Here is a 26,603-nt window from a genome sequence, read left to right on the forward strand (position 1 = left end):
CATAGCGCAAACTTTAAATAAATCCTCATAAAAAAGGTTACCCGGCAAAAAGCACCAATGCAAACGCCGTTTAAGGCTTAGCTTAGCTTGTTGATACTTTGAGTTCAATTCCAAGTTTAAAAAGATGATCTATTGCGAAAAAAGCAAGAACCACATGATGTTTATTGTTTGTTTTTGTTCACGTACAATGTGCGTGAGGGAGAAAAGCAAATACAAAGACAACTCAGTGGGATCGCTGAGTATACTGTCTTTGCAAAAAAAACGCTTCCCTGATCTATATATACCGGCATATAAGCAACTGACCAGGGTATCCTGGGATACATATTCTGTGCCTTAATCAATTGTTAGCTTTGAAATTTAATACTGAGGGGAAAATGGCTGAGAATCGCACTACAGAAAGGTTTCCTCTCAGATATGCAATGACAATTTAATCTTCTCATTTCATAATAATCACAGTATTGTTCACGAAACTGACTGCTAATCCAGTTTTTTAATCTTTCGCACAGACAGTAGATTATCTCTCAGATCAGGAGTGTAAAAAAACATGTTTCATATAAAATTCTATTTCTTTTTTGATCGTCTGTTCTTTCGCCTACATAATTTGCGACATTCACAATTTTTTTCCCTACATTTATCTCGACCACTCTGCTCAATTTTTTCCATCGATGAAAAGTTTGTTTCTTTAGCCACATGATCACTGGCCTACGAGTCCACTTTAACCGTGATTATGACAGCATATTCCGACTTCACATTTTGTTTTGTGTTAACCTTAAAGGAAACAGGTTTGGATCTTGCCAATATTGCCCTGATTGCCAACAATCTTTAGCCTGATGGCAGATTTTTTTTGCATTTATGATGTTGTTTGTTTGAAATGCGGCTTTTTCGCTTTATCTGGCGATCACAAATGTTTGCTTCTTCGGGCATTAATCGCTCCTTGATATTATTCAGTTTCAAATTTCCATAATCCACGTTTTGTAGAGCTGTTACCAAAGGGTCATACTTCTCCGGTAGCGTGAGAAACAATTATGCCAACATATCTGAATGTTCTATTGTTACTCCAGCCGATTTCAATTGTCTTAACAAGTTTTCGAATGCTAAAATATGCGTGACAATAGAATATCCCAATTTCTTCCTTAACATGAGTTGATTTAACACAGACTTCTTGACAAAGGCTGTATCCAGATATTTCACATATACTTGGCAATTTCATTGTGTCGAATAAAACTTAAACAATCCGAATGCATAAAGCTTACAATTCGATCCATTGCTTTCTTATCCTTCTTCCTGTACTAGACTAAGGTAACTGGATCACTTGGCGTACTGCCGGTCAGAACATCCAATAAGTTTTGAAGAGCTGTTACTAAAGTATCATACTTCTGCAGTACTGTGAGAAACTGTTGAGCCAACATATATGAATCTCCCACATATCCTTGGCACTTTCATTATCTCGAATAAAACTTAAACCACCCGAAATCACAAATCTTGCGGTGCGAGTCATTGTGTTCTTATCCTTCTTCCTGTATTCGCCTAAGGCAGTTGCTTCACTTGGAGGATAGCCGGTAAGGACATCCAATCAGTTTTGAAGAGCTTTCACCAAAGGATCATAATTCTCCGGTAGATGAATAGTAGAAACTAGGTGAACTTTTTGCTTGAAAATGTGATCTTTTCACTTCCTTCATCCTTACGATCACAAAGTTTTGCTTCATCGGACATTAATAGTTCTGTGACAATATTCACATTCCATTTTCCATCAGCTAAGTTTTGAAGAGGTGTTATCAAAGGATCATACTTATCACAACACATTTGAATCATCTATTGTTGCACCTCACAATTACAATTGTCCTACCAAGTTTTCAAACGCTAAAATAATATAAATCATTGATTCATAACATGGTCAATTTCTTCCTTAACAGCTATTGATTTACCACAGACTTCTTGTCAATGGCAGCAGACTATTCCAAATGCATATCCCTGGCACTTTCTTTATCTCAAAAAAAAAAAAATAAGCAATCCGAATGGACAAATCTTATAATTCGATTCATTGCTTCCTTATCCTTCTTCCTATATTCTACTAAGCCAGTTGATTCACTTGCAGTATACAATATCATCAAATATGTTTTGAGGAGCTGTTACCAAAAGATCATACTTCTATCGTAGCGTGAGAAACATTTGAACCTACTCATCTGAATCTTCTATTGTAGCACCTGCCAAATCCAATTGTCTTACCAAGCTCTCGAATCCAAAAATATGCGTTACCATAGAATATCCATCATTCACATCCCAATTTCTTCCTTAAGAGCAATTGCTTCACCACAGACTTCTTGATAAAAGCAGTATGCAGACTATTCTACATATCCCTTTCATTATCACCAATAAAACGTATACAATCCGAATGCACAAAGCTTACAACTCGATACATTGCTTTCTTATCCATCTTTCTGTATTCGACTGAGGTAGTTGCTTAGCTTAGAGGATTGCCGGTCAGAACATACAATAACTTTTGAAGAGCTGTTATCAAAGGATCATACTTCTGTCGTATAGTGCGAAACAGTTGAACCAACACATCTGAATCTTCCATTGCTGCACCAGACAATTTCAATTGTCTTATCAAGTTTTCGAATGCTTAAATATGCTTTACAATAGAATATCCATCATTCATTCTTCTTGTCAAAAGCAGCATGCAGACTATTCTACATATCCTTGGCTCTTTCTCTATCTCGAATAAAACGTAAACAATCCGAAAGCACAATGCTTAAAATTTGATCCATTGCTTTTCTTATCGTTCTTCTTGTATTCGGCTGAGGCAGTTGCTTCACTTGGAGGATTACCAGTAAGAACATCCAATAAGTTTTGAAGAGCTATTACCAAAGCGTCATACCTCTCCGGTAGCGTGCGACGCAGTTGAGACAACACATCTGAATCTTCCATTGCTGCACCAGACAATTTCAATTGTTATACCATGTTTTCAAATGCTAAAATATGCCTACAATAGATTTTTCATCATTCATTGGTAACTTGGCCAATTTCTATCTCAACGGCAATTGATTTACCATAGACTTATTGACAAAAACAGTATGTAGACTATTCTACATATATATCCTTGGGACTTTTATTATCTCGAATAAAACTTAAACCACCCGAAATCACAAAGCTTGCCTGACGATTCATTGCTTTCTTATCCCTCTTCCTGTATTCGACTAAGGTGCTGCATCACTTGGAGGATAGCCGGTAAGGACATCCAATCAGTTTTGAAGAGCTTTTACCAAAAGGGTCATAATTCTCCGGTAGATGAATAGTAGAAACTTGATGAACTTTTCGCTTGAAAATGTGGTATTTTCACTTCCTTCATCTTTACGATCACAAAGTTTTGCTTCATCGAACATTAATCGTTCTGTGACAATATTCACATTCCATTTTCCATCAGCTAAGTTTTGAAGAGGCGTTATCAAAGGATCATACTTATCACAACACATTTGAATCATATATTGTTGCACCTCCGAATTACAATTGTCCTACCAAGTTTTCAAACGCTTAAATATGCGTTTCACTATAATATAAATCATTCATAACTTGGTCAATTTCTCCTTAACAGCTATTGAATTACACAGACTTCTTGGCAAAAGCAACATGCGACTATTCCACATATCCCTGGCACTTTCATTATCTCGAATAAAACTTAAACAATCTGAATGCACCAAGCGTACAATTCGATCCAACTCCTTCGTATCCTTCTTCCTATATGCGGCTAAGGTAGCTGGATCATTTGGAGGATTATCGGTAAGAATATCCAATAATTTATTCAAGTCCCAGTGAATTTTTACACGGAGCTGCTGGTCATAAACTCGTAAAAGTTCATTTAGACTACGCTGGATTTAGCAATTATCTGGCTTTATTTGACATATGTTGTATGAAAATGACAACTTAAATCCACTGGATTTGCTAAATCCAGCATAGTCTAAATCAGGCATTATCCTCTCTCTTTTCGTGATAAACTTTGTGCTTGAACTTCTTGTCAAAAGCAGTATGCAGGCTATTTCACATATCCTTGGCATTTTCTCTATCTCGAATAAAACTTAAACAGTCGGAATGCACTAAGCTTAAAATTCGATCCAATGCCTTCTTATCTTTCCTCCTGTATGCGGTTAAGGTAGTTGCATCATTTAGAAGATTACCGGTAAAAAAGTTTTATGTTATTCATAGAAAACCTTTCCAAAGATTGACAAATAATTCGTTTCCTAGAACATTTACAGTCAAGTTTTCTTTCTTATATAAAATTATATGTAAATCCAAAACTAAGCTGATGGAAACAAGTATTTCAACAAAAAGTTTCGCAGGTGATATCGAAAAAAGTATCACTGATGATATTTGCCTATTGGAAAATTGGCACTAGTGATATGTTCTTATATGATGTGATATTTTACTGAAGAGAAAGTATCTCTACTATTATTTTGCCTTAGAACAAATTCACTGCTGATATTTTCGTATAGGAAAAGTTACACCGGTGACACTTTCCACGTGGAAAAATTAGCTATCATGACATTTTCTTATAGGAAAAGGACCTTTTCTTATTTGTCAACTCAAAGAAATGATTACTGGTGATATAATCGTAGGGAAAAAGTTTCATTGGTATTACTTTTCTACAGGAACGGGTCGCTGATGATATTTTCTCATAGGAAAGGTTCCACTGGTGGTATTTACTTATATGTTTACATTTCGAAGCAGGCGTGTGGACTTGTAGGGATTATATATCTACAGAGTAGCTTTAGAACCAATTTAATGTTGTTGTAAAAAGACAAACAACAACAATTTATGAATATAGACAACAAAACAAGTATTCAGGCGGTACTTTCGTCTTGTTATTTGGAACATGTGGTGTAGCTTTAAATGAAACACTGGGTTAAAAAGACGAAGGTGATCTAAACTTTGGTTTATTTTATATTTAATAAATTCTACGGCAAATTTGGTACTTCTGCATCAAGATGTAGGAGATTTTACGATTTTAGGTCGTTGAGATTAGTTTTCGGTTCACATTCATCTTCTAAGTACTTCGTCATTTGATATTTTTGAAGTCCAGGGTATTTTCAGTATTCTTCGGAATGTCCACATTTCAAAAGCTGTCAATTTTGTTTCATCGGAAATTTTAAGAGGCCAGACTTCGGCACAATATAAAAGTATTTTTTATAAGTTTACTGATGATGATGCTACCTGCATGGCCTTCCCTTATTTTTTCCTTTATTCACGGAAATTCTTAAATATTTCTTTAGACTTTATTGAACTTTCCAATGGAAAAATCTTCGTCGAAAAAACAAGAAAAATCGTTCGAGTGCATTCCGGCAAAATTTTATGATTCTCATCATGCTGTAGTTGTTGTTGTCATGTGGAAATTAAAGCAGTTTTTTGCTCCATCATTGTTTTGTTGACATTTGGCTGAAGATGAGAGACCAAAGAGAGCCATTGTAAGGAAATTGGGGATAAAATCTCTGAGAGCGGTGGTTTTATGTTAAATGGGAAAACATGCGCAGGGGGTCCCCCAGTTACAGTGTCTCATGAATAGAACATAGAATTGACACATAAATCCCGGATACATTTATTGATTTTTCTAGCAAAAACAACAACAAATGGGTCCCGGTTGAAAGAAAAACAGGGAATGCAATTGCCCATGGAACACTAATGAGCAACAGACCCAATTACAAGGGGGATAGTTTGGGTTGTTTTTGCTTTGAAAAGGAAACTAAAGTCAAATTGGAAAAAAAATCCAGGATGTTTTTTAAATAGAAAACCATAGTCAAAAGCCGCCATGTGAGGTCCAATTGCGGGGAATAAAAGAATTCGTCCGTTTAGCACGCGCCAAATAATGGAAAACATTCATTCAATTTTTTTTTAGTTTTTGTGTAGAATTAGGGAAGATAACAAAAAACAACAAAATTAACAAACAATAGCAGCCATGGCAACAACAACAAAAACAATAAAAAACATTTTGTGTGGTGGTTAATCTTTGAAAAAGAGAAAAAAGGGAACGCAAATTTGTTTGGGCGCAAACACAAAAAATTGGCAAATTTTGTTATTGGGTGGAGAACATTGCCGGGTACCATAAAGGGATTGAACAGCAGCAATCTGCTGCAGCAAAAAACGCACACAAAACATTCCTACCATCCCGTGGAGGAACAAGAATGTGTACATATTTGCCAAGCAACTCCAGGAAAACAACAACAAAAATAGACAACAACCACATGAACGTTAAAAATAGCCGCTGCCACCGAAGTAGCAGAGTTGCGATATATCAAAAAAAAGGTCAGGGTATTCAAAGGAGCGGCAATATTTCAACACACACAAAAAGGGGAGGAAGTTTTGCTCTTAGGGAAGAATAAAAACATTTCCATAATTAACTTTAAACTTACCTTTTTTATTGCAGATTTGAGCTACTCCTTTTCGCAGATAAGTTTCTTTCAATGAATTCCAAAGAAAAAGGCCTCAAAGTCCTTGACTTTGACAAGAAGAAGCTTTTGACTGTAAATTGACGTTTCAGCTGAGTGGTGAGCGCTAAGGAACACACCCTTTTTCACAAAACACTTTTTAACACAACTTTTTTAATTATTTCCACAAATTTTACTTTGTAATTTTCAATAACTGACAATAATTTGAAAATTTCTTTTATATTTTATTAACAATTTTTATTTTTTCTCAACAGTTGGCCACTATTTTCCGTAATTTCCTTATTATTTTTTGCAACCTCTCTATCTCTCTTCACTCCTGCTCCTCTCAAATTCCTTTGAAATGGAAATCACAGCAACCAAAAAATACAATTGGCAACAAACAATCAATTTTAATACTTTTTTTCGTTAACAAAAAAACTAAATGGCACTAATTTCCATCTACTCTCTTACAATAGATTATTAATTTATTTAATAAACAATTTCTTTTATATTTTTTTAACATTTATTTTTGTTTTTCTACTCCCAATTTTTTGTTTTATTTAAGGTTTTCTTTTTCTACCACCACCGTCATCCGTGTTTTTTAATCTTCTTCGTTTACTTTTGCCGTTAAGTCGTTTTGCAATCGTAGAACTGAGAGTATCGACTGAATTCAAACATTGTCCCTCGAACAATTGTTTGTCATCTCTGTTAACATTTCAACCAACTGTGTTCAGAGAGGTGGTGGAGAGAGAGTGTGTGTGCAAACAACAATGGTGGAGAGAGAACACCCATATGTCAAATATAACAGTAATCTTGCGAGAGCAGTTGTTGCCACTGTTATTGGGGAGTTTTTATCTTCATATAACAGCTGTGTCTGGTTACCCTAAAATTTGTAACAATTTGTACCAATTGTTGCTGGAAGTCGTCTGTTAACACAAAAAACCAGCAAAAGAGAGCGATTCGAGAGAGACATTTTGACAGTTCCTTCACTGAGAGCTTGCAAATTCTTGCTGGACAAATTTCTTCTAGCAAGCACTTGCAAGCTCTTCTTCTTCCTGAAAACAATCAATCAGCCGTTTTTAGTTTTTTGTTGATTTATGTTTGTGAACATTAAAAACAATTTTATTGTGGAAATAACATAGTCTAATTGTATTGTTTTATGGAGAACAAATTTCTAAAGTGGAAAAATACTTTTTTGTTTCATTTTCTTTTTTATTTTTAATAAAATACAACGTGTTTGCTTCCTTTGTTGGCCGGCAAATTGTTCTGTTTTGGCAAGTCAGCTGATTGCTTGCTGGTTTTTGCTGGGAAGGTGTCTGTTTACTTTTTACAATTTTCTAGCAAAAGAGAATAAAAACCCCTTACTCTCTGAGAAAGTTCTTGCTGGACAATTCTTGCTGGGAAAGTAACCAGACAGACTTAACATTGTTTACTAATGAGACCGGCTCTTTTTAGTTGGATACTAATGCAAAGAGCAGGGTTGCCAATACAACAGCATATGAAACAGTTATTTCCTGGATCTTAAGAAAAAATACGAAAAAAATATACAATTAAGGATTTACACGAAAGCTGGACATTGGAAAGCTGCAAAAGTGCAAATAAGACGTGGAATGCCAAGAAAAAAGGCACCAAAAACTAAACTTAATCTAGAAAAACTAGAGGACCCGACCACAAAAGAAAGGGTAAAAGAATTTATAAACACCAAACTTAATAACGTCAACAGGCAATGCACTGAGCAGTTGTGGAATGAAATGAAAACTGTCTTTAAAACAACCTCAACTATATTAGGGACAAAAACCACCCGAAAAGAAGAACCTTGGATAACAACAGAAATCTTCGAACTTCACGAAAAGCGAAAAATACACAAAAATACCAACTATGAATTTTATTGGGAAATAAACCAAGAGATTAGAAACGCCACACCAGCTGCAAAGAACGCTCAACTTAACAAACAATGTGAAGAAATCGAAAGGCTTCACCGACTACACGACGATTTCAACCTACACAAGAAATTAAAAGAAGCATCCGGAAAATACAGCAAAACTCATCCGGCTCTACTTGTCGACGAAAACAGTAAAGCTGTCTTCGAGACCAATGAAAGAAAAAGTGTTTGGCACAAATATATCAAAACAACATTCACTGATGACGAAAGGCCAGAAAATAACACTAATACTGAATCAGACGTAACAGGAAACCCGATCACGGAAGATGAAGTCAAATCGGCAATTCAGTCAATGAAAGATTAGAATAAAGACTAATTAACCTAATGTGTCATGCCCTAAAAAAATTCATTAAAATACTACATAAAAGAATCTACCCTAAGTGTGAGCCAAATATGGGGAGAACACAATTCGGTTTCAAAGAAGGCATGGGAACGCGATGTAGAGATGTTCAAAAAGATATATTCTTATGTTTCTTCGACTACGAAAAAGCTTTCGATACGGTCAGACATGAAAAAATTATGGATATCTTGATGGATACCGGAATAACAGAAAAGGAAAAAAGATGCATAAAAAACCTTTATTGGCAACAAACTGCAAGCATTCAAGTTGATGGAGAACTCACTGACAATATCCCAATATCCAAAGGTGTTAGACAAGTGTGTATCTTATCACCTCTATTATTTAATTTATACTCCAACAAAAGAAAAATCAGTTGAAAACGAACAAATTGGCGTAAGGGTGAATTACTCTGAATAATAGAATAGAACGGGTAAGGAGTTTTAAATATCTTGGGGTCCTTATAAATGACCAATGGGATGCCTCGAGAGAGATAAAATGCCGAATAGAAGTAGCTAGGCAATACTTTTTTAACTATCGCAAAATATTAACAAGTCATGACGTCAACATTACAACGAAAATGCGCTTCATAAAATGTTATATATGGTCCACTATACTATATGCTGCCAAGAAATGGACAATAAAGTCAATAGACGAACAAAAATTGAACTCTGAAAATTCCTTGGACCGACCGAGTACCAAATGAAGAAGTCCTGAGAAGAATGAACACTAAACGACAACTTATTGATGTCATAAAAAGTAGTAGTAGTAGAAGATATCCTATATGGGACACATAATGAGAAACGAAAAGTATTCTGTCATCCAGAGCATAAATAATTGTCAAATTGAGGGGAAAAGGCCAAGAGGAAGAAGATAAATATCCTGGATTAAAAACATTTTGGAATGGACAAATCAACCAGATGAAAGAAGCCTTATCAACGCTGCGAGGAATAGAGAGATCACTATTGCTGAATAATTTACCACAACATATTCATAAACATATATCTATATATACAGCTAAAAAATACTTAATTTGTTATTGTATGTTCGCCAAAATCCGAAAGCGGATCGGCAAATAAAGAAGAACGTTACTGAAGAGTGGCAATGGAAATTGATCCCGTCATAACTCTAAATTTACAAAAATATAACGACATCGCTTCTGACGAAATGGAAATCAGAAAAGAAATGGAATACAACAAATCTGATGATCTCATCAAAGGTTTTCAAGACTTGCAAGATAGAAAATCGCATTCCTAAAATTGCGTCGAAAGCGCCCGCATTTGTGAAGAAAGAGGAATGTGCAGTAATTGGAAATATATCACCAGTGTGTACGCTCTCAATTGTTGTACAGCCATTAAGAACACACCTATTTGAACATATTGATGCACTGGATGTACGATGTATAGGAAATCAGAAATTACACAATTTGATATGTGGTCCAGAGAAACAATAACACATCAGGGGGCTACCCACACCTGTTTAAATCAATGCGAAATAACCAAATTTCTGGTTGAAGGCCAAAGCCATAAGAAAGTTCATAGATGACGTTTATGAGTATGACTGTAAAAATTTTAATGTAAAACTCTGTCTGAAATTAACTGAGAAGCACATAAACACGATAATATGGGACAAAATGTAAGTGCTAAAGCTATTCAAATTTTTAACCATACACTATCTGTTGCAATACATGCTGTAGTCGTATATGACACCCTTGCAAGTGAAGCAATGCATACAAAAGACGAACGATATTTTCGACGAAATCAATGTCAAGGATTCATCCTCCCGTAATCCGCATTCGAAAGAATGTGCCTATAAAATGCCAAAACTGAGGGAGGCTGTTCACTGCGAGTTTGATCAACACCATCGAAGGATTCATAATGGTATCAGAGGTGGTATTTCAAGATTGTGAAGACGTTAATTATATATTAAGAGGAAAAACAAGAATATTTAGAAAACGCCTCTTTACTCTTCAGAGCACAGGGCAATAACACACATCCGCCAGTGCACGAACTAATGTGCAATATAGCGCTCTATGCATCGCAAAAAATCCTTAGCAGTGACCGGGGTAGCTTTGGTAAAAAATTTTGAAAACGACACCGAGCAATATTTGGAGTTGGGCGATACATTGAGTATACCAAAATAAGACAGAAGAAGAATGCTGTAGTCGCATGCATGTTGGTCTTTTTGGATGAGTTAAATGTAATAATTAGAAACTAGGTGGAAATGCAGGCGGACAATTACAAACTAGGTGGAAATTTAGGCGGAGAGATATGTAACCGGTCTTGCCTTTATTGATCAACAAAATTAACTGCATCAATTTCCAATAACAACTTACAAAAGCAACATCAACAACAACGTCTACAATATCTCTCTTGCTGATTTACTTTCAAAGCTAAAAAATTATAACAAGAACAAAATGGCTCTTATAAACCCAGACGACAAAATTTTTATGGTATACCAACTTGTTATACATTGATATCCAATACATACTGGTATACTATCCAATACAAGTCCTTGTTATACGTATTCATTTTACAATAACTAAATGAACACTGCCCATGGTTCATATTAATTGGAGAATGTGCAGAACATAGAAAACAGCTCTTACAGTATGTTTTAAGATTGCTCATTCTCAAAAGTACAAAATGACTGTCTGAGAAATTAACATTGAAACAAGCAAAGGAAAGGCCTGATAAGTAAAAAAACAGAAATTAAACATAGCAACCACATGCAACAAACGGATCAAGCTGACGGCCAAGTAAACTAGTAAGTTAATTAAAGTCATAATTTATTTGAATAATATATATACTATTTATTTCGCCCTTTAGGAACAATTATCGTGGATATGATATACAAAAATATGTATATTCACCAACCCCCCACTCCAAACATCCCAGCTCAATGTGATGGGTCACCACTCGTAGAGAATTTTTCATGCCTGACATACTATGGAAATTTCGCATACATTACGCTGAGAATCGAAACCGAAGATTAAGTATGCAAGGCAGTTGTTTTCATATAAAATGGATACAAAGTATTCAATTCGACACTAGGTAAGTTTAAAAAATCTAATTATTTAACAATTATCGTTGATATAATATACATAATAATGCAACCTGAACTAAACAACAATGTGAACGCGATAACTTCGAAACGGGTTGAAACTTTTTTGAACAAACGTTGTAGTGCAATCCCTTCAGTCGAGAGAGAAGAAGTGTCGAAACACCTAAGAAAATCTGGAGAAGTTTCACTGAAATGATTAACTTGGGATTAACTTGGGTCAACTTAGAGATATAGCTCCAAACCGAGTAAGATGGAAAAAGCTATTTCTACGCCCTATACATATGAAAAAAATTGACATGGTTTGAGAAGATATCTTATCTTGGTCCTGCCTTCGCTTTCAGTATTTTTTGTCGTAGTCAAGGACCACATTACAATGGTTCACCTGACTAAAGATAATATAACTTTACAACTTATTAAGAACCTTACATTTCAGAACGGACTCAGCTGAGACAAAAATGTGCTGAAGTAGAGAAATGAATAATAGGATATCCAGACAAATACCTGCCTAAATTTTCGGAACTTATGCATGGAGCCTTATGAAAACTGTTTCGATGGACCAAAGCAAACGGCCTTTGTGTAAATCCAACGAAAACAGAACTGGTATTGTTCACCGGTAAGATGTAATGTAAGATCGGCGATTTGGATTTAAATACCTAGATAAAATTCTGGACTGTTAGCTGCGATGGAATAGGAACAAAGAGAGGTGGTCTGGTGGCACTTTTTGCACCAAAAAGCGGCATTCCGCAAAGAGAACACCCCAATAATGGAAGCCTTTAGTACCCTGATGTCCAAGACAATCCTGCTTACTTAATTAGCAGCGGACACAAAACCACCACCATTAGTTTTATACATAAACTCTGCTCACACAAGCTGCGTTAGCGCAAGCAACACAAATGCATAGACTCGCGTGCATACGATTTAATGTCGCTTTTTCTCTGCTGGTCATCAATGCTTTAGAAGTAAGCCACAAACAGCTCTGAATGCAATGCTGAACATCCGACATTTTCACGATATGTTATTTTACATATGTGTTGTCACTTTTCTGTATTCATTGTAATTGTACGATTTACTAGGTATTATACTTCAGTGGTTTGCCGTGGCCTTCTGAAGAGTTTAGAGTTTCCGTCACGGCATATTTTATTTCTTCGGTACCCGTCATATCTGATGAGCGTTCCCCTATCCACCACCTGGGGAGGAGTCCGATGGGAGACAAAAAATGAAAAAAAAATAACTCCGCACGGAGTATATGATTATAAGTAGAAGAAATATCGAATCCAACATTCCCTTATACATTAATGGAACTCAAATAGAAAGAGTCTCCAAATTCAAATACCTCGGAGTGCAAATTAATGTCCACTGAGACATATGAAAGGAAATAAAATGCCGAATTGAAATGGCAAGAAACTCTTTTTTCAAATATAGAAAAATACTAACGAGCCATGACATAACCATGGAAACTAAAAAACGATTTGTTAAATGCTACATATGGTCCGTTTTATTATACTCGGCAGAAACATGGACGCTAAAAGCAGCAGACGAAAGAAGACTGCAATCGTTTGAGGTTTGGATGTACCGACGGATCTTAAAGATATCCTGGACAGATCACATCTCAAATAATGAAGTACTGAGGCGAATGAATAACGAAAGTCAAATGATCAGATTGATAAAAGCGAGAAAAACTGCTTATTTGGAACACCTTATGAGAAATAGCAAATATAATCTGCTCCAAGCTATCATAATAACCAAAATAGAAGGACCCCGACCGAGAGGGAGACGAGAAATAACATGGATCAAAAACATTCAGGAATGGACAGGACACCAAGATGAAATAAGCCTTTTAAGCGCCACCAGAAACAGAGAACTAGTTATAATTGAATGAAATTTTTAATTTTATAATATATAACTAAATAACTCTGTAATAATTAACATTGTATGTTCGCTAATATCCGAATACGGATTTGCAAATAAAGAAGAAGTTGTCTATGGCTGTATGAACAGAATCCTTGGTGCAACAGTATCTATGGGCAGGGATGTAACCTAAAAGAATTTGGAGCAGACCTCAAAATTTACCATCGTGGGAAACTTATGTATATCACCAGTTTTGAGATTGTAGATGTCGTTATCCCAAGTAGATAAGACTGGAACCGAAGTAAACTTTCTCTAGACGGTCTGACCTTCTATAAAGGCGATTCCAATATGGAAGAGTCTTGATGCTGAGGTCATAAAACTGGTGACTATCATTGGGGATGGTCCAGCGGCTCTTAAAGCCATCAAATGCTTTAGCTTCAAATCTTAAATCGTCCTTGAGGTCAGAACAGTTACACATCCCCTAACCTGATATGAAACAGGCAACATAGGATACACCCAAATAAAAATACAGGCATGTCACAGAAACCAATTCCGTATTTAGCTTCATCAGAAACCGAAAAACAAAAAATTTTTTCGGAATGAAACCACTTTTGGTTTCTCAAGTGGTACTGTAATTTTTTGGAAACATGTCACTTTAAAACACTCCAAACACACTTAAAAATAATAACAACATTGTTTTATTAACACAACCACATTTATATTCGTAATTGTTATCATTTTATCTTAAAAAAAAAACTCGCAAATTTTCATTGTTTCTCAATTAACGAAACCAATTGTTAACAAAGTATTGCCAAAAAAATTTTCATGAAAACCACTAAACAATCTGTCATTACGAATGATAAAATAGAGCAAAGATAAAAAACAAAAAAAAATAATTCAAACAAGGAATTTGTTAAGTGTTATGTTGATTATTTTGCGCCTCGGTTACCGACAAAATAGAAAAACTGAAATTTAAATAAAACTTAAATTTCTTTCCGCGCACACTAACTTTCTTGAAACAGAATATTTTTACAATTCCCGCTTCCACATAGAGCTGGCAAACCATCGATGGAAATATCGATATTATCGATACTTAATTTTTTAAGCCAATATCGAAGAATAGTTTTTTATATCGATATTATCGAAAATTTTGACATTACCATAGAACAGCCGTAGAAGCAATAGCTGAAATTTTTTAAAGCAAATTTTTAACAGACGCGATTGATTCTATAAGCTTTTTGTGTAAACGAATAAAAAGATTCCATAAAGTTTTTTACAAACTTAAGGAGACTGGCGTGGATGGGATCGGTTTAGATGTGACCAACACTTTCAGGTGGCTATAGGGCAGGGACGAGCTTCTTTGCTTAGATCGTATAGTGAGGGCGCCCACTGAGTTGTTTTTGCATTTGCTTCTCTCCCTCACGTACAGTGTAAATGAATGAAAACAAACAAAAAGATAATGTGGTTGTTGCTTTTTTCACTCATACGTTCATACACGTCTTCGCTTTGGTTGTATTTCTGCGGTCATCGCTGCTATAGGGCTTATAGTGGGATAGCAACGAACCACCACCACCAATATCAGCCCAAAGTTATCAAGTTACCTTGGAATTTAATGGCCAACATTTGTACAAGATGATGGGAATGTTTGAGGTGTAGAACAATTTGAGGCGGCAAATAATTGCATGATGATCAACAATCAAACACCAACATCTATTTCGGATAGATTACCATACATGACATAGGCATGGCACAGTTACCAAGGTAGATGCATCAGCCAACAACTACAACAAAATCCAGTTCAGTACTATGAAATGTCAAAAATTTTGTCCAAAAATAAAGCGATTCACACCATTTTTTCAACATAATTCATTACGCTGGTATTAATAAACGCACTATTATAAAAATCAATCAAAAATTCACTATTTTTCATTTAAAGTTTTGATTTTTAATTTTGTGTTTTCAATTACAACAACTTTTTTGACAGCTCCCAGTACATCAGCTGGGCTGATGCGGGCACCTTTATGATTGTGCCATGGACATAAGTCATGACATAAACAATTGCTTGACCAATCTGATAATAACCATACCAAAGAGTATTTGGGCATCATTAAACAAAGGACGTTCCATGGGAGCGGCACCAAAAAATTTTGGCACAGCTAAAAGTTTTATAATCAAGCAAGATCTAACAATTCCATAAGGATATCACAATTTGAGTTCAAAATCACACAAATCCAGTAGAAAGGTTCAGCTAAGTCGAAATTCATAATACCAAACAGAGGCATGGAAGTATGCTGCAGAAGGGCTTTATGACTTCGAGGAATTTATTTTTGTTTTGAATTAATTAAAACTGCTTCTCTATGTTTTGTTAACTATTCTCCGCACAGATAGCCACAGCATATTCCACTCAACTAGCCCAATTGCTTAACGCGAGCACTCCTTGTCCCGATAACATTACAACACAATGGCAAAATATTGCCCACTCCATGCAAACAGCCGCAAAATCCATACTTGGATTCCAGAGACCTCCACAAAGTTATTCATTGTATGACCAGGAGTGTCGTGCTGCTACCGAAGAGAAAAATGCGGTATATAGAGCTACTTTACAATCAGTAGCAACGCGTAGCGCACGAGAGAGATATCGGGAGAAAAGGAGAGAAGAGAAACGTCTTTTCCGCAAGAAAAAGAGAGAAATGGAAAAGCGGGAGTGTGAAAAAATCGAGATGTACAGGAGCCAGAATGAAGTCCGAAAATTCTACCAAAGAGTGAAACATCAAACAGATCCGCATCCGCAAAATCCATACTTGGATTCCAGAGACCTCCACAAAGTTATTCATTGTATGACCAGGAGTGTCGTGCTGCTACCGAAGAGAAAAATGCGGTATATAGAGCTACTTTACAATCAGTAGCAACGCGTAGCGCACGAGAGAGATATCGGGAGAAAAGGAGAGAAGAGAAACGTCTTTTCCGCAAGAAAAAGAGAGAAATGGAAAAGCGGGAGTGTGAAAAAATCGAGATGTACAGGAGCCAGAATGAAGTCCGAAAATTCTACCAAAGAGTGAAACATCAAACAGATGGCTTTGGTACAGGCACATCCTCCTGTAGAGACCAGCAAGGTAATCTGGTAACAGATACAGATAGCGTGCTCAGGATATGGAAGGAACATATCTCCAATCTGCTGGTATCCAATAGTAGCGAAGACGATGATACCACAGATCCAATCCTAGAAGATTGTATAGAATGTATACCGCCCGGCCAAGATGAGGTAAAAACAGCAATCAACCGACTGAAGAATAATAAGGCAGCAGGAGCCGATGGCTTACCAGCCGAGCTGTTTAAAACCGGAGGCGACGCGCTGATAAGGTGTATGCATCAGCTAGTTAGCACCATCTGGCAGGAAGAACGTGTACCCGACGATTGTAACCTGAGCATCCTATGTCCCGTCCACAAGAAAGGATATAAGACTGTATGATCCAACTATAGGGGCATAAGTGTTCTCCATATCTATATATATAAAAATGGTGTAAAAAATGTATAGTAATTCATAAAATGAGAACGGCTAGGCCGATTTCTGCAAAATTTTCTGTCAGTTATTCGCATTTTCGAGGAGAAGGTCTTTGCGGAAGAAAATTTTGGAAAATCCTTCTGGAAAAGTCGGAAAATTGGAAAAATCGAAAATTGAGTTTTTGTATGAAATTGTATTCCTTAATAGCGAGACGACGTTCGCCGGGTCCGCTAGTTGCCTATAAATTAGTGTCAGGGATATTGTGCGAACGACTAAAGCCAATGGTCAACGAAATAATTGGACCATACCAATGTGGCTTTATACCTGGCAAGTCCACCATTGACCAGATATTTACCTTGCGGCAAATCCTAGAGAAGACCCAAGAGATGCAGATCGACACATATTACCTTTTTGTCGATTATAGAGCAGCATTCGACAGTTCCCTCCGATCAAAGGTATTCCATGCAATGTCTGAATTTGGTATCCCCGCAAAGCTTATCCGGCTTTGTAAGATGACTTTAACTGATACTAGGTCCTCAGTTAAAATTGAAAAGAACCTCTCCGAAGAATTTTGTACCAAAAGAGGTTTCAGACAAGGAGACAGCCTTTCGTGTGACCTATTCAACATTTTGCTGGAAAAGGTAATACGAGATGCAAATGTCAAAAGAAATGGCAAAATTTACACCAATAGCCACATGTTACTTGCTTATGCTGATGACATAGTCATCATGGGACGATCAGTAAAGGAAGTAACTGATACCTTTAGGAAGATCGAAGCAGAATCTGCGAAAGTGGGTCTGGCGGTAAACGGCGAAAAGACCAAATTGATGGTGTCGGCGCGCAAAGCGTCCATAGAGCTCGGACCAACTGTGGAAGTTGGTACATACAATCTTGAGGTAGTTAAAGACTTCGTCTACCTCGGCACTGCCATAAACACAACAAACAACATCAATTGTGAAATAAGAAGAAGAATTGTATTGGCCAACAGCTGCTACTATGGTTTAAGTAAGCAATTTAAAAACAAAGCCACATCTCGTCAAACAAAAATAACACTATACAAAACGCTGATACTACCCGTGCTGATGTATGGCTGCGAAACATGGGTACTTGTGGAAGCAGATAAGGCAGTGCTTGGTGTGTTTGAGAGGAAAATTCTTCGAAAGATCTACGGGCCGATTTGCGCTGACGGTGAATATCGACGTCGTATGAAAAACGAGCTGTATCAACTATACAATGACATTATGTAGTTGAACGAATCGAGATGCAACGATTGCGTTGGCTAGGTCATATCATAAGAATGAGCGATGATGAACCCGCCAAAAAGGCGTATGAATACATGCCAAATGGCGGTGCACGCAGGCCTAAGCTTCGATGGAGCATACAAGTGGATGAAGAAATGAAGAGGCGCGGTATTCCAAAAAGCAAAGCGATAAACAGAGTGGAGATCTTTTCTTAGTTCGGTCTATGACTTTTAATGGGTTTTCTTCACCAGTAGTGGGATCCCCTAACGCATTTTTTGGTTACCGACAAAAGTCCGTCAAACTTAAATGCTTGCAATTTCGATAATTAACGAAATTTTTCGGAAAGTTAGTAACCAAAAAAAAATTTGTCGCTAAGTCCTACCGATAGCAACTGTGTTGCCAACTTTTATTCATACTTTTCATTCATTATTTTGCGTTTTAATTTTATCGACTTTTGTCGGCATTCAAAAAATGCGTTAGAGAATCCCACTAAAGGAACCAATATTGGACATTTAAGATCTACAATTATTTTTGTCACTCCTTTCCACTGTGTGTTGAAACGAAAGGGCGATAGTATCGATCCTGTCGATATTTTGAAATGGAAATATCGAAACTATCAAATGTTGCGGATATCGATAGTTTGCCATCCCTACTTCCACAGTGTTTTCTAATCATATGTTTTTGTTTTGTTCCTTTTATTCCTCTAATGTTGCCATATTTATACTAAATAATACGATTTTTGAAATTCACCAAATCGATCGAAATCTGACACGGTGCTTTTGAATCAAAAGCTTTGTTCCTTTACTTTTTTAATGGTAAATATGGTAAAAGAGAAAAGTGTCAAAATTTCTCAAAATTGCTCTCTCATGAACATTTTTACCACATAAGTAAAGGAACGGAAAAATGGTAGATCTGGTAGCAATGTCAGAAAGAAACATAAAAAATAAATTTTCGTCTTTTATTTCACAGTTTTTAATTTTGTTTTGTCAGCGTTCGACTTTTTCATCTGTTTTTCGTCCATTTTTCTTCATTGTGAAATAATAGTCAAACAAAAGTCGAAAAATCAGTTCTACCATTTTTTACCTGCAGAAATTTTGCTGGTAGCCTGTGGTAGAAGAGAAAGCCATATGTGCTCTCTCTCCTCTCTCACTCTCTTAAAAATTGCTGCCAGTTTTACCACTTTTTGGGGTTAAGGTACGCTTTCAGGTTAAAAATGGTAACAAATGGTAACCTCAGGTAAGTAAAAGAACACAGCTAAATTTAAATGGAAGGTGCTTACACCTGGGAAGTTTTTGCGGATTCTGAGACTACAATGTTCATAGATGAGAAAAATCAAAAAACAAAAAATATCGCCGTAGCGCTTTTTAAATAAATCGCGATTCAAGTTGACATTTTTAGGGGTTTTTTTAGGTTTTCACTATTTTGCTTAGAAACCGCAAGTCCTATCAAAATTAGACTGAAGAAAATGTTGTAGCTATGAAAATTCTCTACAATATTGACCTTTACGGTATTTTCGTAGGTTTTGCCATTTTTGAAATATTGAAGTTCAAATTGGGACAATGCACTGACTGTATCGCCTCCTTTTAAAACAATGTCATGAAGGGTGCGCCTTAACTAACTTTTAATGAAAACCGCTTACACAGGGGAAGTTTTTGTGAATTCTGAAACAGCAATGTTCATAGATGAGAAAAATCCAAAAACAAGAAAAAATCGCTGTAGGGGTTTTTAAATAAATCGCGGTCAAAATTCACATTTTTAGGTGTTTTTTAGGTTTTCACGATTTTGCTTGGAAACCGCAAGTCCAATCGAAATGGAACTAAAGAAAATGTTGTAGCTGTGAAAATTCTCTACAGGATTGACGTTTATGATTTGTTCTCAGGCTGTACCATTTTTGAGATAAAGAAGCTCAGTTTACATTTTTAGGTTTTTTTGTTAGGGTTTCGCGATTTTGCTTGAATACGGCAAGTCTTATAGGCATGGGACCTGAGAAAATCTTATAGCTGTGAAAATTCTCTACAAGACTGGCTAATGTAATTTTTCCTAGGTTGTACCATTTTTTTAGATATATAAGTTTAATTTGGGAAAATGCAGTCATTACAATGTTTTATAAGGAGACGATACAGAATTGAATTTGAATTGTCCCAATTTCAACTTCTATATCTCAAAAGTTGTAAAACGTACGAAAATATCGTTAAGGTCAATCTTGTAGAGAATTTTGATAGCTACAACATTTTCTTCAGTTTCATTTTGATAGGACTTGCTGTTTCTAAGCAAAATAGTGAAAACCTAAACAACCCCTAAAAATGTCAACTAGAATCGCGATTTATTTAAAAAGCGCTCCGACGATTTTTTTTTTTTTGTTTTCTGATTTTTCTTATCTATGAACATTGTAGTTTCAGAATCCGCAAAAACTTCCCAGGTGTAAGCACCTTCCATATAAATTTGATTCAAGAGCACCGTGCTGAAGAAGCTAAAACAAAAACGATCGAAATGAAATTACGAAATTGAAACCATTCCGAGCGGAATCTGTGACATGCCTGATTGATGTAAATGGAGGACCGATCTAGACCAGTGATGGCCACCAACAACAACTATCCTATGCCCGGGGGCATACGACACACACGTACACTGTAAAGTACGAACAGACACAACACGAAAGTTAGACATCGGTAAGCTGCAATCATAACAGATAGCCACAGCATTTTCCACTCAACTAGCCCAATTGCTTAATCAAAGCCCTCCTCATCCCGATAACATATCAGCGCAATGGCAAAGCATTGCCCACTCCATGCAAACAGCCGCAAAATCCATACTTGGATACCAGAAACCTCCACCAAGGAATCCATGGTATGATGAGGAGTGTCGTGCTGCTACCGAAGAGAAAAATGCGGCATATAAGGCTACTTTACAATCCGTAGCAACGCGTAGCGCATGAGAGAGATACAGGGAGAAAAGGAGAGAGGAGAAACGTCTTTTCCGCAGGAAAAAGAGAGAGATGGAAAAGCGGGAGTGTGAAAAAATCGAGATGTACAGGAGCCAGAATGAAGTCCGAAAATTTTACCAAAGAGTCAAGCATCAAACTGAATGCTTTGGTACAGGCGCATCCTCCTGTAGAGACCAGCAAGGTAATTTGGTAACTGATACAGATAGTGTACTCAGGATATGGAAAGAACATTTTTCAAATCTGTTGGTATCCAATAGCAGCGAAGACGACGAAGATACCACAGTCCCAATCCCAGAAGATGGTATTGAATGTATACCGCCCAGCCAAGATGAGGTAAAGACAGCAATAAATCGGCTGAAGAATAATAAGGCAGCAGGGGCCGATGGCTTACCAGCCGAGCTGTTCAAAACCGGAGGCGACACGCTGATAAGGTGTATTCATCAGCTAGTTAGCACCATCTGGCAGGAAGAACGAGTACCCGACGATTGGAACCTGAGTATCCTGTGCCCCGTCCACAAGAAGGGAGATAAGACTGTATGCTCTAACTATAGGGGCATAAGTCTACTCCCTATTGCCTACAAGATCGTGTCAGGGATATTGTGCGAACGACTAAAGCCTATGGTCAACGAGATAATTGGACCATACCAATGCGGCTTTAGACCTGGCAAGTCCACCATTGACCAGATATTTACACTGCGGCAAATCCTGGAGAAGACCTAAGAGATGCAGATCGACACCTACCACCTTTTTGTCGATTATAAAGCAGCCTTCGACAGCCCGCTGCGTTCAAAGGTATTCCAAGCCATGTCTGAATTTGGTATTCCCGCAAAGCTCATCCGGCTTTGTAAAATGACTTTAACTGACACGAGGTCCTCAGTTAAAATAGGAAAGAACCTCTCCGAAGAGTTTGGTACCAAAAGAGGTTTCAGACAAGGAGACAGCCTTTCGTGTGACCTCTTCAACATCCTGCTAGAAAAGGTTATACGAGAGGCAAACGTCAAAAGAAGTGGCACAATCTACACCAATAGTCACATGTTACTTGCTTATGCTGATGATATAGACATCATGGGCCGATCAGTAAAAAAAGTAACTGATACCTTTATAAAGGTCGAAGGAGAATCTGCTAAAGTGGGTCTGGCGGTAAACGGTGAGAAGACCAAGTTGATGGTGTCGACGCGCAATGCGTCCATTGAGCTCGGACCGACAGTGGAAGTTGGTTCCTATAATATTGAGGTAGTAAAAGACTTCGTCTACCTCGGCACCTCCGTAAACACAACAAACGACATCAGTTGTGAAATAAAAAGAAGAATTGTATTGGCCAACAGATGCTACTTTGGATTAAGTAAGCAGTTTAAAAACAAAGCCACATCTCGTCAAACAAAAATAACGCTCTACAAAACACTGATACTACCCGTGCTGATGTATGGCTCCGAAGCCTGGGTACTTGCGCAAGCAGACATGGCAGTGCTTGGTGTGTTTGAGAGAAAAATTCTTCGAAAGATCTACGGACCAACCTGCGTTGACGGTGAATATCGACGTCGCATGAACCACGAGCTGTATCTGCTATACAACGACATCAATATAGTTAAACGTATCGAGATGCAGCGATTGCGTTGGCTAGGCCATATCATAAGAATGAGCGATGATGAACCCGCTAAAAAGGCGTATGAATACATGCCACATGGCGATGCCCGCATTGGCAGGCCAAGGAATAGATGGCGCAAACAAGTGGATGATGAGATGAAAAGGCGCGGTATTCCAGAGTACAAAGCATGGAGATCTCTTCTTAGTTCGGCCTATAGAACAAATGTTCTGTAATGGGCCAGCTAAGTAAGTAAGTAAGTAATAAATTTCGACGTGTTGCAAAAATACAAATACAATTGAATTTCTCTATAATCGAATAAATCCCATAGTAAATATTCTCTTTATAACGAAATGTCTCTATAGCGTAGTAGTTCTTCGCCTTTTTTAGTAATCCTCTAAAGTAATCCTCTAAATCGGATATTAAAAGTAATCCTCTAAATCGGATACTTGCCTTCCTTAGATGTTTCCTCATCTTTGTTATCGGTTAACGCATTGTTTACGTTTCCACTCACACTAGCGCAAGTTATAATCTGCAAATGTGTTTTTGGGCATCACTGATCTAGACCTTTTTTCGTCTACCTTTATTTAACGTTGGCAACCCTGTAGGAGGACCGTTTAATGCTAATAAGAAGTTAACATGAACTATGTTCAGTACACACTTTGATACAATGGCGAAGAGGAGAGAGAGACACGATGCTACCTAAACAGATGGTTTGGCAAAATGAGAAGGCCCACTGTACCGAATTTGAGAGAGAGAGAGTTTATCATTCACTACTACTGTTAATGACATGTTAAGTGAGATTTTCGCATTGGATTAGTGAACATAACAGGGTGCTGCTTAAGTGAATGTACAAACTTTTAAAAAGCGATATAAGATAATGGAATATTTTTATTACATATTTTCAAAAAAAAAAAAAAAAACAGTGATGAAAAAATAACAAAAATTTTTTATGTTAAACTAAAACTTGGTTATAAAAAAATTAATATTTTTTGATATTTTCTCTCTTATTCCCATCACTTACATTGTATTTTAATTCCGTTATTCATCAAGTGTTTGATGTGAGCAGAGCGGATATTGTGTCATTAAAGATTAGAGGTGTAATGTAAATTATTATCTAAAAAAAATGTCTTGGTCAGTGTGGAAAAATTTTGTTTTATTTGTAATATTATTGTCCAATTTTGTTATAATTCAGGTGAGTTTGGAAAGGTTTAGATTCGAAAGAATGTGGTGAGAAAAATTTTTAATTTTTAGTATTTATTTTTGGTGACACCTGTGGATGCCTTAGTTGCAATTCCCGCAACCCAAAACGTGAAGTCCGAACAAAAACATGTGGAGGATAATGTAAAAAATGAAGAGGAATTGAAAGTTAGCAGGCCAAATATTGCTGTGGAGCCAGAAATTCGTAAAAAGGATGAGGAAACATCTAAGGAAGGCAAGTATCCGAATTAGAGGATTACTTTCAATACAGTCGAACTTCCCTTATAGAGAAAGACGAAGAAATTCATTGTAAAGAGAATATTTACTATGGGATTTATTCGATTATAGAGAAGTTCGGTTGTATTTGTATTTTTGCAACACGTCGAAATTTTTTATTGATAAAATACATAAATATTTTGAGCAGTACATTTGGTATCCATTCAGTCTGGTTTTAATACTCCTTTTTCTTGTTCTTATTTATTTCAGATATCTTGAAGCCAAGTCTTCCGATTCTAAGCTCTTCCGGTATTTTAAAAGATTTCAATGAAACGGATTTGAGAGATTTTCAAAATTCCATACCCAGGTCTCAAGATCTTCTCTTTGTAAAATCTATGGAGCAAGATTTGTCATTCAATTGGCCGGCTGAAAATGTTTCCGAATGGTTGCATTTGAGCTATGGAGGCCACAGTTATTATATTGGAAGACGTTCAAAAGATCTAGTGGTGGTGAGAGCTGATAAAAATCTTAACCAAACCTCATTTGCTACCGTAAATGTTCAACATCCCATTACCTCCATTGAGGCCTACAGCTATTGGAATTTTGAACAACAAAGACCCGAGGGATTGCTATTGATTGCCGCCGGCCGCCACATTTTGTGGTATCGCAATTATCCTGAACTTGCAAATGAATTTGAGTTCTTTGGCAACTGGACTTTGGATAACGAAATAAAGCAAATGCAATACTTCAGCTACAAGACTCGGGATTATTTACTCGTCAGCTTCGATCGTGCTACATTGGATATTTATTATTTTAAAATGAAATCCAAGAAAGTTAAGGTAATACAAACTCTACAACTTGATGATCCTATTTCGGAAATGGAATTACTACCAACTGGAGAAGAGCTGCTGCTGATACTAACTCAAACAAACAAGGTCTTGATTTACGGCCACAATCCAAACGACAATTCGAAGCCAGGATTAAGATTTCAAGCCAAGCAGATCATTGAGACTCCCCAACTTCATACGCTGAAAGGCTTCAAAATTATGGGTAAAACTTATTTAGCCACGGCTGGAAATGCTTCGCAAATTTTAAGTTACCAAGCAGGCCATTTCAAACCCATGGCAATTTTGGATTCTTCATTTGGCCAGGTGGACTCGTTTATGCCCATTCCTGTAAAAACCCACAGAGATCACTTTATATTACTCACACAACATCATTCGCTCAATGAGTCCTCATCCCTTGATGTTCTCACATGGAATGGCAACAATTTTCAAAACAATTTACCCTTGGGCTGTTACAAAGGCTCCCAAAAGCATCCAGCTGGACTGTGTTACAAAGAATTGAACCTAAAGGCAGCCATTCTCCACTCCCAAAACGACGAACAAATTTCTCTACTTTCTCCCACTCCAAATGGAAATTCTCAACTTTTTCATTTGCATTTTGAAACATTAGAAGAAAATCTCGAATATTTGCTACTAAAGGAGTCCTTTGAATTGCTCAAAGGCTTGGCCAAGGAAAGAGACCAATTAATCTCTGAAGCCCACAAGTTTTTGTTGACTCCCGAGGAAATTTTACTACAACAAATGATCAATGAAATTTCCCATTTGGAAACCCCAGAATTTCATTTCGATGGAGAAGCGGAAGAAATCTATCTAAATGACCACAAATGGTCACCAGAAGATGATGCCATAGAATTGGATTTTCTCATTGAAACTTTAAACGAATTAGAGGCTGCTCTAAGTTCTGCACGGCCTACCAGAGAATTAGAAGCGGCTTTCATAGATCAACTAAATTTGGATACATTGTTGGCAGATGAATTGGAAATTGCTAATCTTAATGGTGAAAAGTTTTTCATAGAAAATGGTGTATTGAAGTTTCCTGGTGAAATTGAAATTAACCACTTGGAGGTAGCGGATGCTGTCTGGAGTAAACATAAACGGCAATTGGAAGAAGATCTGGATTTGGAAGGAGACTTGGAATTTGACTTTATTAATGGTCTCAAGTGGGAGGAGTTCATCAAGAATGTGGTTATGAAGAATCAGGAACAGGAACTGGAAATGCTCAAGGTGGAGGGGGTAAGTACATTTAACGGTATTTACGAAAAGTTAATAAAAGAATACTGTCAAACGTTTCTATGGAAAAAATACATATCACTGACGTAATTTTTCTACAGAAAAATGTCACTGATTATATTTTTATGGAAAAAAGTATATTTTTCAATAGAAAATTATCACCAATGATATTCTTCTATAGAAAAACTATCAGTGTTGATATTTTTCTGTAAACAAATTAACACTGATGATAGTTTTCAA

The 26,603-nt window shown here is 36.7% G+C and overlaps 2 protein-coding genes across 3 annotated transcripts in view; one reads left to right on the forward strand and one right to left on the reverse strand.

Annotated features, from left to right (window-relative positions):
• The window catches only part of DAAM (disheveled-associated activator of morphogenesis-like protein), a 290,481-nt gene extending 283,402 nt beyond the window's left edge, over positions 1-7,079 (reverse strand). For both annotated transcript variants that reach the window (XM_073979556.1, XM_073979557.1), the window contains exon 1: positions 6,399-7,079. The gene's annotated coding sequence lies outside the window, so the exon portion shown is untranslated. The remainder of the gene's footprint in view (positions 1-6,398) is intronic.
• Positions 7,080-23,680: 16,601 nt separating this feature from the next.
• fs(1)N (female sterile (1) Nasrat) overlaps positions 23,681-26,603 on the forward strand; it is a 38,263-nt gene continuing 35,340 nt past the window's right edge. Inside the window, exons 1-3 of the mRNA XM_073973591.1 lie at positions 23,681-24,067; positions 24,127-24,307; positions 24,559-26,366. Coding sequence (XP_073829692.1) covers positions 23,999-24,067; positions 24,127-24,307; positions 24,559-26,366 — 2,058 coding nt within the window. The 5' untranslated portion in view covers positions 23,681-23,998. The remainder of the gene's footprint in view (positions 24,068-24,126; positions 24,308-24,558; positions 26,367-26,603) is intronic.

Source organism: Musca autumnalis, unplaced genomic scaffold (genome assembly GCF_047663935.1).
Source record: "Musca autumnalis isolate F117 unplaced genomic scaffold, ASM4766393v1 scaffold_3, whole genome shotgun sequence".
NCBI classification, from domain to species: Eukaryota; Metazoa; Arthropoda; class Insecta; order Diptera; family Muscidae; genus Musca; species Musca autumnalis.